The sequence below is a fragment of the Scyliorhinus torazame genome, chromosome 6 (genome assembly GCF_047496885.1).
Source record: "Scyliorhinus torazame isolate Kashiwa2021f chromosome 6, sScyTor2.1, whole genome shotgun sequence".
NCBI classification, from domain to species: Eukaryota; Metazoa; Chordata; class Chondrichthyes; order Carcharhiniformes; family Scyliorhinidae; genus Scyliorhinus; species Scyliorhinus torazame.
The window spans coordinates 79375846-79393227 of NC_092712.1; the positions used below are offsets into that span (position 1 = coordinate 79375846).

At 51.1% G+C, this 17382-nt stretch overlaps 1 protein-coding gene across 14 annotated transcripts in view; it reads right to left on the reverse strand.

Annotated features, from left to right (window-relative positions):
• Window positions 1-17382, reverse strand: part of svila (supervillin a) — a 433091-nt gene that overhangs the window by 238355 nt on the left and 177354 nt on the right. For all 14 annotated transcript variants that reach the window (XM_072508365.1, XM_072508366.1, XM_072508367.1 and 11 more), the window contains one exon: window positions 874-937. Coding sequence is in view for 10 of the 14 variants with exons in the window: in XM_072508363.1 (XP_072364464.1) it covers window positions 874-937 (64 nt within the window). In the remaining 4 variants the exon portion in view is untranslated. The remainder of the gene's footprint in view (window positions 1-873; window positions 938-17382) is intronic.

A 17382-nucleotide genomic window follows, 5' to 3' on the forward strand; every position in this document is an offset into this window, starting at 1 on the left:
AGTTCTTACCTGGTCTGCCTTACATGTGACTCCAGACCCACGGAAATGTGGTTGACTGCCCCTCAATGGCAACTAGGGATGGGCAATAAATGCTGGCATAGCCGGCAACACCCATGTCTCATGAATGAATAAAACAAAACAATGGACTCCTTTGGACACCAGCAAGTTCACATAATTTGAAACCATCAAGACTCCACGAAGCTCAATGCCTATGAGGAGAGTATTAACCAGACTTTGGGATCTCAATTTTAAAAAGATTGACTCACAAGGAAATTCAGGATTCTTGGAAGAGCAAATTCTTCAGACTGTGATCTTTACCTTACAATAATAGCAGGAATTACATATGAAAGCACAGAATACCTACTGTGCAGAAGGAGGCCACTCAGCCCATCGAGTCTACACCGACCCTCTGAAAGGCTACCCTAACTAAATTCATGCCCCCGCCCTATCCCTGTAAACCCCCACTCTATTCCTGTAACCCTGCAATCCCACCTAACCGTGGGACTTTGGGAGGAAACTGGAGCACCCAGGAGGAAACCCACATGTGCAAATTCCACAAAGCCATCCAAGGCCGGAATCAAACCCAGGACCCTGGCTCTGTAAGGCAGCAGTGCTAACCACTGTGTGACCCCAAGCTGTTAAGAATGACTCAGCTCAAGTTACAAAGTTAACTCCAGTTTGATAAAGAACCATTTGGCCAAGTAGCAGAGAGCAACTAATGCCTGCAAAATCATACCACGGAAAAAAAAGAGTGAATAACCTTCAGAAGAGAAGAGGAAATTGACAGAAAAAAATGAGAAAACAACGTTAGTAAAATAAGTTATGTGGAAAAGATTCAAGAGGGTTCAGTTCATAAAAATGTAAATGTTGTACCTTGATATCCTCTTTTGAAATAGTATTCCTCTTCCAAGTCCAATAGAATGTTCTGTCACCACCTCTGAAACAAAGAAAAATGCATCAAGTTTAATTCTTCCCTTCATTGCCTCATCATATTTCTCCTTTCCACCAGTATTCTTCGCGTATGCAAGTAAAAACTTGAGTCAAGCTTAGGATAAAATTAACAGTCTCCCCTTAAAAGCTGTGGTCAATTCTATTGAATTAGCAAGAAGATGGTTTTCTATTAATCCTGCTTTTCTTTCTCCGCACCCTTCCCTTGCCTCACACCCTGGCAGTCCTTTCATTAGCACTTAATCTTCTATCACATTTAAAACCTTCATTTTCATTTAGATTTTCTGTAATGGATGCTGTGGGTTGCCTGATTTGACATTAATTCCATAGATACCTCAGATTTGTCTTTTGTGTTGAACATTCTATGTCATTCAAATTAATGAAAGTGATGTTTCACCTGCATGATTTTAATTGGTGTGAAAATACCAAATCAGAAAATAGTGTGCGAAAACATTGCAGCTGCTGAAGAACACTTGGGTCTGGATTTTCCCCTCCCAGACTGAGCCAGTCAAAAAACAAAATCGGCTGCAACATTGCACAGCCTGAAGCCCCACCTCTTTTTCTGCTGCCCCCAATACTCCGGAGGGTGTCCAAATCTTCCCGCACCAATTAGGAGTCCAATTAACAACACTGAGCTTATTTCAGCCGTTCTCCCACAACCTTTTCTAATTTTCCCCAGAGGGGATCAGAGGTTGTCAGGTGCATGAATGCAAGGACGCAGTCCGGGGCAAGTCATGGAGGCCAGAAGAGTTTAAAAAAGCAAAAATGTTTTCCAGGATTTGAATGGCTCATCCCTTCGAGGTTAAAGCTGCAATAGCCAATCACAGGTCAGGGAAAGAGGCAGCAAGAAGAACCTTGCCTTGGGCCAAGATCATTTTTCATGTTTTTATTCAGATCCTCCTGACATTGTGTGAGCATTAGAGCAGTGATCAAGGCCGTTTGAACTCCACCTGAGCACCGGGAAGCATTCAGCTGGGAATGGGTACTACACCCTCAGCAACTGAAGCCACTGAAGATGAGGAGCAGCTGCACAGGAAGGGCAGAATGCTGGGCATCAGAAGGAGAGATGAGAGGGACAAGGGGCACGAGGTAGAAGGAGACACTATCCTGACGAAAGGAACTAGGGGCAAGGGCAAAGAGACCCGTTGACGACTGAAAACCAGTGCCAAAGGAGACTGTGACTCTTGAAGCAGATGGTCACAGACATCTGCATCCTCGTTAGTACAGACCTCGGTGTTATTTTATAGGTGGCTGCATGCCATTGCATCATCCATGTGAGATGCTGTATGAAATTACAGATTAGGAGCAGGAGTAGGCCATTTGGCCCTCAAACATGTTTTGCCATTCAATAAGATCATGTCTGATCAGATTATGGCCTCAACTCCACATTCCCGCCATCCCGATAATCTTTTGACTCCTTTGTTAGTGAATAATCGATCTACCTTTGCCTTAAAATATTCATTGACCCTCCCTCCACTACTTTCTGGGGAAGACGGTTCCAAAGATTCATAACCTCAGAGAGGAAAAATGTCTTCTCATCTCCATCTTAAATGGGAGACCCTTCATGTTTAAAATGTGCTCCTTGTTCTAATCTCTACCACAAGGAGAAACATCCTTTCAGTATCCATCATGCCAAGTGCCCTCAGGACCCTGTATGTTTTGTTGCTAATATTAATACTGTTGGTGAACCACAAGCCTTTCCTTACATCGATCAAATGACCACACAACCAGTTAGTTAGTCCAAAAGATGGTTTATTTACATACACAAGAGTTATCTCGACATGCAAACATAATATCTACTACGAGTTAAACTATACCTATCAACTACAATAACCTATACTTAACTTCAGGGTGACCGGCACTGTGCAAATGGATAAGGCCTTTATCTGGATTTCACTTGACTGGTTCGAAGAAAGTGGCTCTGTCTCTGCTGGGCTCATCCGTCAGGTAGTGATCGTTGGTCTTGAACTTGGCTGGCTGTTCCTGCTATGATTGGGTTGGCACAGGCCATATCCAAAAGAGACAGAACACATGGCTGTATCCTCTTTTACCCCTCTGGGATTTCGCGCTCTTTGGTGCGGTCCTTAACCTTGGACCCAATAGTTCGACAGGGCTCTGATCACTCTCTTCGATTTCGGCCAATAAAGGGGCGGGTGCCTTGGTGGCTGGACAGGTCCTTAGCGGTCATTGACCTTGGCAAGTTGGGCTTTCTGAGTAAATGGAGTGGCTGTACCATTTGCTTGATTGGAGTTCTATTGTCCTGGGAAAATGGGCCATTAAAATGCAAACGAGGGGGGGGTTTCGATCAGGTCTGATTACCTGTGTTTCAGATACACATAGGCTCTGTATCTATCTGAGTCCTGGTTTGGCCATAATTCCCATGTCCTTTGCAGGTGGCCATCTTAGATGGCTACAGTTTCAAAAAGATCTTTCGATCTCCGAGACGCCAATGGACACAGATCCAATAGCTGGCCTCCAGCTCAATAACTCTGAGCCAAAGCACCTTAAACCGCAGACAGATGCTTTCCCCAGTGTCCAAAAGCCCCACATTCTGCATTCATATCAATGCCTCCTCCTCCCCCTAAAGGGTACAATGCCGCTGACTCCTGTGTCATCATACTTCCCTGTGGAAAGCTTTGGCACAAGCTTTCTTCTTCTGGACAACCAGCAGTCTCAGTGACAGCTACATTAGACGCCTGAAACCCACCTCCATTTCTGCCTCCACTAGCTTTCAATTGGCAGGTAATCTGTCTCCATATCAATTCACCCCTCGGAAAATCCAAAACTCAAGGTGGGTTTCTGACAAAAGCAGACCTGCCTCCTTTCACACCTCAAATGGGAAAACTTTGTCCTTGGAAGGGTACTCTTATTTTTAGCACAGATTCAGAAAGTAAACTATATTTTATGGATACAAAACAGAATTAGGATTTAGTTATCATGTAGTTGTAAGAACACAATTCTAAATTCAAGTTCAAAGTTCTGGACACAAATACAAATTTTGGCCATTACTGGCTAAGTTAACTCTCAGCTACTGCAACAGTTGGTGTTGGTGCGTTATAATTAGCTGCAGTGGAGGAAAAGAAAATGAACAAAGATAATTCAAGGTTACTACTCATGATTAAATGTTATGTCCTCAACAGTAAAATAGCCTGTTGACATTTATTATATGAACTAGAGTTGAGTTATGACATAGGGGAAGACACGGAGGGAGGGGTAAGACGCGGATGCAGGGGGGGCGAAGACGCGGAGGGAGGGGGGCGAAGACGCGGAGGGAGGGGGCGAAGGCGCGGAGGGAGGGGAGGCGAAGACGCGGAGGGAGGGGGAGGCGAAGACGCGGAGGGAGAGGGGCAAAGACGCGGAGGGAGAGGGGCGAAGACGCGGAGGGAGGGGGGCGAAGACGCGGAGGGAGGAGGGGGATGACGCGAAGGGAGTGGGGAAGACGCGGAGGGAGGGGGGGAAGATGCGTAGGGTGGGGGGGAGAAGACGGAAGGGAGGGGGCGAAGACGGGAGGGAGGGGGCGAAGACGCGGAGGGAGGGGGCGAAGACGCGGAGGGAGGGGGCGAAGACGCGGAGGGAGGGGGCGAAGACGCGGAGGGAGGGGGCGAAGACGCGGAGGGAGGGGGCGAAGACGCGGAGGGAGGGGGCGAAGACGCGGAGGGAGGGGGCGAAGACGCGGAGGGAGGGGGCGAAGACGCGGAGGGAGGGGGCGAAGACGCGGAGGGAGGGGGCGAAGACGCGGAGGGAGGGGGCGAAGACGCGGAGGGAGGGGGCGAAGACGCGGAGGGAGGGGGCGAAGACGCGGAGGGAGGGGGCGAAGACGCGGAGGGAGGGGGCGAAGACGCGGAGGGAGGGGGCGAAGACGAGGAGGGAGGGGGCGAAGACGAGGAGGGAGGGGGCGAAGACGAGGAGGGAGGGGGCGAAGACGCGGAGGGAGGGGGCGAAGACGCGGAGGGAGGGGGCGAAGACGCGGAGGGAGGGGGCAAAGGAAGACGCAGAGGGAAGGGGCGAAGACGCGGAGGGAGGGGGCGAAGACGCGGAGGGAGGGGTGAAGACGCGGAGGGAGGGGGCGAAGACACGGAGGGAGGGGGCGAAGACGCGGAGGGAGGGGGCGAAGACGCGGAGGGAGGGGGCGAAGACGCGGAGGGAGGGGGCGAAGACGCGGAGGGAGGGGGCGAAGACGCGGAGGGAGGGGGCGAAGACGAGGAGGGAGGGGGCGAAGACGAGGAGGGAGGGGGCGAAGACGAGGAGGGAGGGGGCGAAGACGCGGAGGGAGGGGGCGAAGACGCGGAGGGAGGGGGCGAAGACGCGGAGGGAGGGGGCGAAGACGCGGAGGGAGGGGGCGAAGACGCGGAGGGAGGGGGCGAAGACGCGGAGGGAGGGGGCGAAGACGCGGAGGGAGGGGGCGAAGACGCGGAGGGAGGGGGCGAAGACGCGGAGGGAGGGGGCGAAGACGTGGAGGGAGGGGGCGAAGACACGGAGGGAGGGGGAAGACGCGGAGAGAGGGGGCAAAGGAAGACGCAGAGGGAAGGGGCGAAGACGCGGAGGGAGGGGGCGAAGACGTGGAGGGAGGGGGCGAAGACACGGAGGGAGGGGGAAGACGCGGAGAGAGGGGGGAAGATGCGGAGGGAGGGTCGATGACGTGGAGGGAGGGGGCGAAGACGCGGAGGGAGGGTCGATGACGTGGAGGGAGGGGACGAAGACGCGGAGGGAGGGGTGAAGACGCGGAGGGAGGGGGCGAAGACGCGGAGGGAGGGGGCGAAGATGTGGAGGGAGGGGGCGAAGACGTGGAGGGAGGGGGCGAAGACACGGAGGGAGGGGGCGAAGACGCGGAGGGAGGGGGCGAAGACGCGGAGGGAGGGGGCGAAGACGCGGAGGGAGGGGGGGAAGACGCGGAGGGAGGGGGGGAAGACGCGGAGGGAGGGGGGGAAGACGCGGAGGGAGGGGGAAGACGCGAAGGGAGGGGGCAAAGACGCGGAGGGAGGGGGCAAAGGAAGACGCGGAGGGAAGGGGCGAAGACGCGGAGGGAGAGGGCGAAGACGCGGAGGGAGTGGGCGAAGACGCGGAGGGAGGGGGCGAAGACGCGGAGGGAGGGGGCGAAGACGCGGAGGGAGGGGGCGAAGACGCGGAGGGAGGGGGCGAAGACACGGAGGGAGGGGGCGAAGACGCGGAGGGAGGGGGCGAAGACGCGGAGGGAGGGGGCGAAGACGCGGAGGGAGGGGGTGAAGACGCGGAGGGAGGGGGCGAAGGAAGACGCGGAGGGAGGGGGCGAAGACGCGGAGGGAGGGGGCGAAGACGCGGAAGGAGGGGGCGAAGACGCGGAAGGAGGGGGCGAAGACGCAGGGCGAGGGGGTGAAGACGCGGAGGGAAGGGGCGAAGAAGCGGAAGGAGGGGAGGAAGACACGGAGACAGGGCGAAGGAGGATGTCAAGGAGGATAGGGAAGCCAAGGAAGACAAGGAACAGGAGGAAGACAAAGGCGGAAGGGTAAGTCAAGGAAGAAAGGGAATTCGATGAAGATGAAGAGAAATGCGAGGAGACATTTGCATAAGATGGGAAAGGGGTTTAGGGCCACTTGTACCCTTGGAAAGAAAGCAGGAGCAGCTTGGTCAAAGAGTTGCTGGGAAATGAAGTGTGTGTGTCGAGGTCCACAAAAAATAAAAATTTGTATTTAGAATTTCATATAAAATTTAGAATGATCCTTGCTTTGATATGGGGATTGACATTGCATTTGTTACTGATTATTGTTCACTGTTGGGTGTAAAGTTGGGAAAAATGTGAAAAAGGAGAATAAAAATATAATTTATATTAAAAAAAAAATGATACCAAACCAAGACTCAAGTTTCAGATTAAACTTGCTGAAAGATTCAAGTGGCAAGTTGCTATTCTCCATACGTGAGCTTAGTTAGTGAGTCAGTCGCTACTTGATTGCGGAGAGAATGATGGCCAAGCTCAAGTAGGTAGCAAAACAATGATAGATGAAATTCAGCATGGACAGGTGCAAAGTACTGCACACAGAATGAATAAATGGGCTACATCCTAGAATGATGTTGAAACATTTTAGAATGAAGTGAAGAGTGATATTCAGAGGCCTTATACGCGCTACCCTGTGCAATGACTGCAAAGCAGCAATTAACAAAGGCAATACAATTCGGAACTATACTGCCAAAAACATGCAAGTTAAAAAAAAAAGTCATACTCCCACGGTATATGCTTTGGTGAAACTGCACCATAGGTACATTTCTGGTTACAGACGCACACAAAAGAGAACTTAAGAGCCCTGCAGAGAAGATGATGATAACTCACATCAGGGGACTGAGGTGCAAGGAGAGACTGAAAAAGAGTAAACCTCCCACGAGGTAGAAAACAGCATGGAACTGGTAGATGTAAAAACTGAACAGAATAGGATAAGAGGTGCAGACAGTCTCAAACCAGCAAAATACTAATTGTGGACAGGTATCACCAAGTTCTATTAGGAACATGCAGATACTGTGATTGGTGAGAAAACGTGTGTGTATGTGTGTGTGTGTGTGTGGCTGAAGAGGGAGAGAACTTAGATGGGTAGGAGGAGGAGTGGCGGTCAGATTTTCCCAGGTACATGACCAAAGTTCCTCATTATGAATAATTTGTTGGAATCATATTGACATATAATTCAGGTTATTTTGTGATACATTTAAAAAATAAAACATTTTTTAGAGTAAGGGGCAATTTAGCATGTTCAATCCACCCACCTTGCACATCTTTGGGTTGTGTGGGCGCAACCCACGCAAACAAGGGGAGAATGTGCAAACTCCACATGGACAGTGACCCAGAGCTGGGATCGAACCTGGGACCTTGGTGCCGTGAGACTGCAGTGCTACCACTGCGCTTGATACATAAAGCACATTACAGACAGATACCTATGGAGTGTACAGGACTAAAGTAAATTTAACTCTTCAGAAGAGGTATATTTATTTATGACATACCAGATACTGATGGAACTATTTTTTGAGAACTCCATGGACTTGAACACAATCAGGCTGACACATCTGAGGGAGTGTCGCGCAGTCTTTTGGATTGGACAGTAAACTGATCCTCCGTCCTTTTCAATCGAGGCAAAATACCCCGTGACATTTCAGAGAAGAAAGGCTGTAGAGCTCTGTGCCCTGGGCAACATTTAGTACTCATCCGACACCGAAAAGAGATGTTGTGCTTCAACGCAGGTTATAATAGAAAACTATCGTGGAGGTGATCCAGAAGATGGTCCCCGAGCCAAAAAAGGAGAAAGCAAACCCTGGATGCGATTTGAAAGTTTAGAAGGAAAAACAACTTGCATTCGTATGGTGCCTTTAATATCGAAGAATTTCCTAATATGTTTCACCTTTTCTTTATTCACCTTATCAAAACTATTGAGCACCTTAATGCGATCTCCTCTTAACCTTCATGGTCTAAGGAGAACAACTCCAGTTTCTCTAGATGACTGAAGTCTTTTACCTCTGGTATCAGATGTAGCAAATCCCTTTTACACCATCCCAAAGGCCCTGATGCCCTTCCTGAAGTCTGGTGACCAGAATGAAACATAATATTCCAGTTGAGGCTTAACCAAAGTTTTAGAAACTTTAGCAACTTCTGAGTTTTTTGTCATATATTCCTCCAGTCCGGAAACACCCACTATTCTCTGTTTTAGAGCAGAGAGTAGTGGGTGTTTTTCAGACTGGAGGAATATACTAATATCCCTGCATGGGGTCATGGACTTTAATTTTGCTAATGATAAAGTATCACACAATAGAATTAAATGCCTTTTGAAGTTCTATATCCACAACATCAACTCCATTACCCTCATCCACCCCTTCCATGATTTTAAACAGCACAATCAAATTACTCAAACACAATTTGCCTCCAATAATGGACTATTCAACCCGAATGTAGCTTGAGATCAACTATGAAGACTAAAAGGGGAAGTGTATTAAGTATTTCATTGTATATTCAACACTGCCCACTCAGCTTGTAACACATTTGCATAGTTAAAAATAATTTATTGAATATTACTAGTTGCATCTTCAACACCAATATCCTGAATATTAATTGTCATAGTATTTTAGACAAATATAGCTTCAGGTTTAAACAAATAAAATGGAAGATAAAATAGCTGCAATGAATAGTATTTGCTCCAATACATATTCTATCACTGTGCTATGTAAAGAAACGAAGCAGCCGATTTGCACACAGCAAGATTCTTCAAATAGCAATGAGGAAATGACAAATGCAAACAGAGGTGGTTGTTGATGGTGCTGTAGTATAGGAGTGTGCCAGCATGTTACTCCACGCAAGAACCACAGCTCAGGTTCCCATGCACACCTGATTCTGGCATTGCCGAGATAAAGGGCGGGATTCTCTGACCCGCTAGCCCCGTTTTCTGGCAGCCAGCCAATGGGCTTTCCCATTGTAACCATCCCACGCCTGCGGGTTTCCCGACTGCAAAGCGGAGGATCTTGCCGATGGAGAATCCCGCAGAAAGGTTTTCACTAGGAGCAAAAAACAAATTATTCTAGGCCGCTCTCATATATACATGGCATTTTGCCAAATGGGTACTGTGGTCATTTGGGTCTTCCCACCCTTCAACATCGGTAACCGAAGGGAAATATATTTTCCCTCTAAAAAAGAGAATCAAATTTGAGAAGGCATTAAGGGTATAATCTATAGTATGTTTGATTTATGTATCATATATCAAAAAACAAAAAGGTCATATTTGAATTTATTCTGCACTGGGCCATTTATAATAATAATAATTTTTATTGTCACAAGTACGCTTACATTAAAGAAAAAATGTTTATTCAAAATTTTCAACCAAACACACGGGGTATTTTGCCTCGATTGAAAGAAAGAAAGAAAAACAAAATTGTACATTGGAAATCAAACAAAGATAGATTAACCCCATTTAACAAATAAATACAAAAGTGGGGGAAACGCCCCCTTTTAACAAAAACATAACCCCTCCCCCCCTCCCCGGGTTGCTGCTGTTTCGACCTCCACCTAGCGCTCCGCGAGAAAGTCTAGGAACGGTTGCCACCGCCTGGAGAACCCCTGCACAGACCCTCGCAAGGCAAACTTTATCCTCTCTAACTTAATGAACCCTGCCATGTCATTGATCCAAGCTTCCACGCTCGGGAGCTTTGCATCTCTCCACAATAGTAGGATCCTCCGCCAGGCTACCAGGGACGCAAAGGCCAGAACTCTGGCCTCTTTCGGCTCCTGCACTCCCGGCTCGTCCAATAACCCAAATAGTGCTATCCCCCAGCTCGGTTTGACACGGGTGTTCACAACTTTGGACATAGCCCTCGCAAAGCCCCTCCAGAACCCCACCAGCGCCGGGCATGCCCAGAACATATGGGTGTGATTCGCTGGGCTCCCCAAACATCTCACACATCTGTCCTCCGCCCCCAAAAACCTACTCATCCTCACCCCTGTCATAAGCGCCTTATGTGCTACTTTGAACCGTATTAGACTGAGCCTGGCGCATGAGGAGGAGGAATTGACCCTGCCCAAGGCATGAGCCCATAGACCCTCATCCAGCTCCTCCCCGAGCTCCTCCTCCCACTTGCTCTTCATCTCCTCGACCGAGGCCTCCTCCGCTTCCTGCAGCTCCTGATAAATCGCCGAGACCTTGCCTTCTCCAACCCATACACCCACAATCACCCTGTCCTGAATCCTTTGTGCTGGAAGTAGCGGAAATTCCCCCACCTGCCGTCTCACAAATGCCCTCACTTGCATATATCTAAAAGCGTTTCCGGGAGGCAACCCAAATTTCTCCTCCAGCGCCCCCAGGCTAGTAAAAGTCCCATCTATGAGCAGGTCCCCCATCCTTTTAATTCCTGCCCGATGCCAACTTAGGAACCCCCCATCCATCCTGCCCGGCACAAACCTATGATTATCCCGTATCATGGACCATATTGAAGCCCCCACCGCACCCCTATGTCGCCTCCACTGCCCCAGATCTTCAATGTCGTCGCCACCACCGGGCACGTGGTGTACCGCGTTGGCGGTAACAGCAACGGTGCCATCACCAGCGCCCCCAAGCTAGTACCCACACAAGACGCTGCCTCTAGCCTCTTCCACCCGCCCCCTCTCCCTCCATTACCCATTTACGGATCATCGCCACATTAGCTGCCCAATAAGAACCACACAGATTCGGCAGCACCAGCCTGCCCCTGTCCCGACTGCGCTCCAGAAACACCATCTTCCCCCTCAGGGTCGTGCTCACGCATACAAACCCCATAATACTCCTGCTTACCCGCTTGAAAAAAGCCTTGGGGATTAAGATGGGCAGGCACTGGAACACGAACAAGAACCTCAGGAGGACCGTCATCTTGACCGACTGCACCCTACCCGCCAGGGAAAGTGGCAACACATCCCATCTCCTAAAGTCTTCCTCCATCTGGTCCACCAACCGTGTCAAATTAAGCTTATGCAGGGCCCCCCAGCTCCTAGCTACCTGGATACCCAGGTATCGAAAGCTCCTCTCCGTCCTCTTCAACGGCAGCTCCTCTAGCCCCCTTTCCTGGCCCCTTGCATGCACTACAAAGAGCTCACTCTTCCCCATGTTGAGCTTGTAGCCCGAGAAGTCCCCAAACTCCCTAAGGATCCGCATGACCTCTGCCATCCCCTCCACTGGATCTGCAATATATAACAACAGGTCATCAGCATATAAAGACACCCGGTGTTCCTCCCCTCCACGGACCAACCCCCTCCAGTTCCTAGACCCCTTTAATGCCATGGCCAGCGGCTCAATTGCCCGTGCGAACAGCAAAAGGGACAGGGGACACCCCTGTCTCGTCCCCCGGTATAGTCTGATATATTCCGATCTCCGCCGGTTCATAGACACGCTCGCCACCGGGGCCCTGTATAACAACCTGACCCACCCTATGAACCCTTCCCCAAACCCCAACCTGCTAAGCACTTCCAATAGGTACTCCTACTTCACCCGATCAAAGGCTTTCTCCACGTCCATAGCCGCCACCACCTCCGCTACACCCCCCCCCCCCCAACCCCACCCCCGAAGGCATCATAATCACGTTCAGGAGCCTCCGCACATTCGCATTTAACTGCCTGCCCCTCACGAACCCCGTCTGGTCCTCATGTATCACTCCCGGGACACAATCCTCAAAGCGAGGTCCTTCGCCAGCAACTTGGCATCTACGTTAAGGAGCGAGATCGGCCTATATGAACCGCACTGCAGTGGGTCCTTGTCCTGCTTGAGAATCAGCGAGATCAGCGCCCGAGACATTGTCGGCGGCAAAGTCCCTTCCTTCCTCGCCTCATTGAAGGTTCTCACCAGCAATGGGCCCAACAGATCCACAAACTTCCGATAAAATTCAACCGAGAACCCATCCGGTCCCGGGGCCTTGGCCGCCTGCATGCTCCCCAATCCCTTAACCAGCTCCTCCAGCCCCATCGGGGCCCCCAGGCCAGCCAGCTGCTCTTCTCCACCCTCGGGAACCTCAGGTGATCTAAGAACTGCCGCATTCCCTCTCCCCCCTCCAGGGGCTCTGACTTGTACAGGTCCCCATAGAAATCCCTAAATACCTCATTTATTTTAACCGCACTCCGCACCGTATTCCTCCCCCCCCCCCATCCCGGATTCCTCCAATCTCCCTCGCCGCCTCCCTTTTACGTAGCTGATGCGGCAGCATCCGACTCGCCTTCTCCCCGTACTCATACACCGCCCCCTGCATTTTCCTCCACTGAGCCTCTGCCTTCCCCGTGGTCAATAAATCAAATTGCGTATGGAGGCTCCGTCGCTCCCTCAACAGCCCCTCTTCGGGGGCCTCTGCATAGCTCCTGTCCACCCTTACCATCTCCCGCACCAACCTCTCCCTCTCCATCCTCTCCCTCTTCTCCCTGTGAGCCCTAATTGAAATTAGCTCTCCCCTAACCACTGCCTTCAGAGCCTCCCAAACCACACCCACCTGCACCTCCCCATTATCATTGGCCTCTATGTATCTCTGAATGCACCCCCGGACCTGCCCACAAACCTCCTCATCCGCCAACAGTCCCACATCCAGGCACCACAGCGGGCGCTGGTCCCTCTCCTCCCCAACTCCAACTCCACCCAGTGCGGGGCGTGATCCAAAATCGCTATAGCCGAATATTCTGTTCCCTCCACTCTTGGGATCAGTGCCCGACTCAGCACAAAGTCTATCCGTGAATAATCCTTGTGTACATGGGAGAAAAAAGATAACTCTCTGGCCACCGGCCTGGCAAACCTCCATGGATCCACTCCCCCATCTAGTCCATGAACCCCCTTAGCACTTGGCCGCAGCCGGCCTCTTATAGAATCATAGAAGTTTACAGCATGGAAACAGGCCCTTCGGCCCAACCAGTCCATGCCGCCCAGTTTTTACCATTAAGCTAGTCCCAGTTGCCCGCACTTGGCCCATAACCCTCTATACCCATCTTACCCATGTAACCATCTAAATGCTTTTTGAAAGACACAATTGTACCCGCCTCTACTACTACCTCTGGCAGCCCATTCCAGACACTCACTACCCTCTGAGTGAAGAAATTGCCCCTCTGGGCCCTTCTGAATCTCTCCCCTCTCACCTTAAACCTATGCCCTCTAGTTTTAGACTCCCCTACCTTTGGGAAAAGATGTTGACTATCTACCTTATCTATGCCCCTCATTATTTTATAGACCTCTATAAGATCACCCCTCAGCCTCCTACGCTCCAGGGAAAAAAGTCCCAGTCTATCCAGCCTCTCCTTATAACTCAAACCGTCAAGTCCCGGCAACTTCCTAGTAAATCTTTTCTGCACTCTTTCTAGTTTAATAATATCCTTTCTATAATAGGGTGACCAGAACTGCACACAGTATTCCAAGTGTGGCCGTACCAATGTCTTGTACAACTTCAACACGACGTCCCAACTCCTATATTCAATGTTCTGACCAATGAAACCAAGCATGCCGAATGCCTTCTTCACCACCCTGTCCACCTGCGACTCCACCTTCAAGGAGCTATGAACCTGTACTCCTAGATCTCTTTGTTCTATAACTCTCCCCAACGCCATACCATTAACTGAGTAGGTCCTGGCCTGATTCGATCTGCCAAAATGCATCACCTCACATTTATCTAAATTAAACTCCATCTGCCATTCGTCGGCCCACTGGCCTAATTGATCAAGATTAGTGCCCCCCCCTCTTACCCGTCCTTGACCTGGATCGGTCCAATGCTGGGTCCAGTACCGTATTAAAGTCCCCCCCCCCCCCCCCCCCCATTATCAAGCTCCCCGCTTCCAGATCTGGGATCAGATTCAACATGCGCTTCATAAACCCTGCATCGTCCCAATTCGGGGCATACACATTCACCAGTACCACCCGGGTCCCCTGCAATCTACCACTCACCATCACGTATCGACCCCCATTATCCGCCACAATATTCAGCGCCTCCAACAACACCCGCTTCCCCACCAGTATTGCATCCCCTCTGTTCTTCGCATCCAGCCCTGAATGAAAGACCTGCCCTACCCATTCCTTTCTCAGCCTGATCGGATACCTTCAAATGCGTCTCCTGAAGCATTACAACGTCTGCCTTCAGTCCCTTTAAGTGCGTGAACACCCGGGCCCTCTTGACCGGCCCATTCAGGCCCTCACATTCCATGTTATCAGCCAGATCAGGGGGCTACTCGCCCCCCCCGCCCCTTTCTTAGGCCAGCCACGTGCCCGCGCCCCCCGCACACTCCAGTCCCCCAGGCGGCGAACCTCCGTCCCGACTCTCCCTTTTATCTCCAGCTCCCCTTCGGTCAGTACAGCAGCAACCCAGTTCTCCCCCCCACCCCCCGCTAGACCACCGTCCAGCCCCCTTGCTCCCCCCCATTGCACTCCTGTAAGTCAGCTGACTCCTGCTGACCCCGGCCGCTCCCGCTTTTGCCAACTACCCCCCGTGTGGAATCCCCATCCCATCCCCTCCTTCAGGCCCATGTGAGCACCCCGCCAGCACCGTCGCTGCCCTCGGGCCCCGCCCCCCCATCCTCAGCGCGGGAAAAAGCCCGCGTTTTCCACCTGGGCTGGCCTCGCCCCCTTTGGCGCAGCTCCTTTCTCCTACAACCTCACCGCAGTTCCCCACGACCCAGGGCCTCCTGCCCCCCCCCCTCCCCCCCGTCCCTCCTTCGCACATGGGGACCGGCCCCTGCAAAACAGTACCGATGCCCACAGACCAAACCGACATATCACATCCACATCTGGGGCTGGTTTATCACACTGGGCTAAATCGCTGGCTTTTAAAGCAGACCAAGGCAGGCCAGCAGCACTGTTCGATTCCCGTACCAGCCTCCCCGAACAGGCGCCGGAATGTGGTGACTAGGGGCTTTTCACAGTAACTTCATTGAAGCCTATTTGTGACAATAAGCGATTTTCATTCATTTCATTTCATTTCATTCACTCACGCCTTCCCACTCCCCCGCTTTCCCACACAAGAACGAAAAAACAAACCCAACCCCACATCAAACCCTTAGTTCAAGTCCAACATCTCGTTTTGTATAAAGGTCCACGCCTCATCCGGTGTATCGAAATAATGGTGGCGATATTGAAAAGTGGCCCACAATCGCGCTGGCTGCAACAGCCCGAACTTCACCCCCTTTCGGTGGAGCACCGCCTTGGCCCGGTTGAACCCTGCCCGCTTCTTAGCCAGCTCTGCACTTCAGTCTTGATAAATACGGATCTCCGTATTCTCCCACCTGCTGCTCCGTTCCTTATTCGCCCAGCTCAGGACGCACTCTCTGTCCATGAAGCGGTGAAACCTCACCACTACAGCCCTTGGCGGCTTATTGGCTTTAGGCCTCCTTGCCAGGACTCTGAGCCCCATCCAGCTCCAAGGGCCGCAGGAAGGCTCCCGTGCCCATTAACGTGTTCAGCATTGTGGCTACATATACCCCCACGTCGGACCCCTCCACCCCTTCAGGGAGACCCAGAATCCGGAGATTCTTCCTCCTCGACCTGTTCTCCAGGTCTTCTAACTTTCCCTGCCACTTCTTGTGCAGCGCCTCGTGCGCCTCCACTTTCGCCGCCAGGCCCAGAATCTTGTCCTCGTTTTGAGAGGCTTTCTGCTGCACCTCTCGAATCGCTGCCCCTTGGGCCTCCTGGGTCTCCACCAGCTTTTCTATCGACGCCTTCATTGGGGCCAGCATTTCTGCTTTCAGCTCAGCAAAGCAGCTTTTCAGGAACTCCTGCTGCTCCCGTGACCACGCTGCCTAGTCTCCATCCGCCGCCATCTTACTTTTCCACACCCGCTCTCCTCTCTGCTCCAAAACCACTTTTTTTTTTTTTATAAATCGCTCCACTCCTGGTCCACTCCATACAGTGCTGGGAGAACCTTACTGCTACCTTCCACACCGGGAATTGTCGTCCAAGTGCCATTGGGGCACCTCAAAGGGCCCAAAAGTCCGTTCTTGGCGGGAGCTGCCGAACATGCGACCTACCCAGGCATAGCCGCAACCGGAACCAAGTACGCTTACATTAACTCTACAATGAAGTTACTGTGAAAATCCCCGAGTCACCACATTCTGGCGCCTGTTTGGGTACACAGAGAGAGAATTCAGAATGTCCAAATTACCTAACAGCACGTCTTTCGGGACTTGTGGGAGGAAACCCACGCAGACACAGGGCGAATGTGCAGACTCCACACAGACAGTGACCCAAGCCGGGAATCGAACCTGGGACCCTGGAGCTGTGAAGCAACAGTGCTAGCCACTGTGCTACCATGCAACCGACTGGGTCACAGTTGGAACCAAAGAATATACAACTTGTGGATTGCTGTAACTCAACAGGCAGGGTTTTTATTTGTCTTGTGCTGGCAATCTCACAGGCTTAAATACAAAGGCTGGGCCTAAAGGTTGTGCACCTGCCTCATGATGTCAGCAATGCTCACATGACTCACCTGTTAAAGGGAACATTGCCCCAACATAACATTTAATACATAAGAGAATGTGTTACTTGAAAATGAAAATGGTGCGCTTTCAAAACTTCCATGCATTGAAAGACTAATCTGCGAGGTTTGCATGTTATCTGCACTGCAGTTTAGTGTCACATGAAGATATTCCTCACATAACATCACTTAGTCTGGTGGTGATGTAGGCTTATAGATCATATGCAATTCACATTTTGTGCGTGGAACTAGAAACTGCATTAACAATTTTTTAACCAGGGAATGGATGCAGGGGCACTGAGAATCCTTCCCTTGGAGCGGCGGGAGGGGAAGGAAAAGAAATGGACAGAACACACACACACGCTTTGTATATGGCAGACACCTGAACTTGGTTACACTAATGAGGAAGCAAAGAGTGGATGGAAAGCTGGTACTGCTCAACTGGAATAGAGAAAATCACTTTTTCTACCATATGCTACCCAGCAGTCTGATACAAAGCAGCACCGCCAGAAGCTTGTTTGGGAGCAAGTTGTCATCAAAACA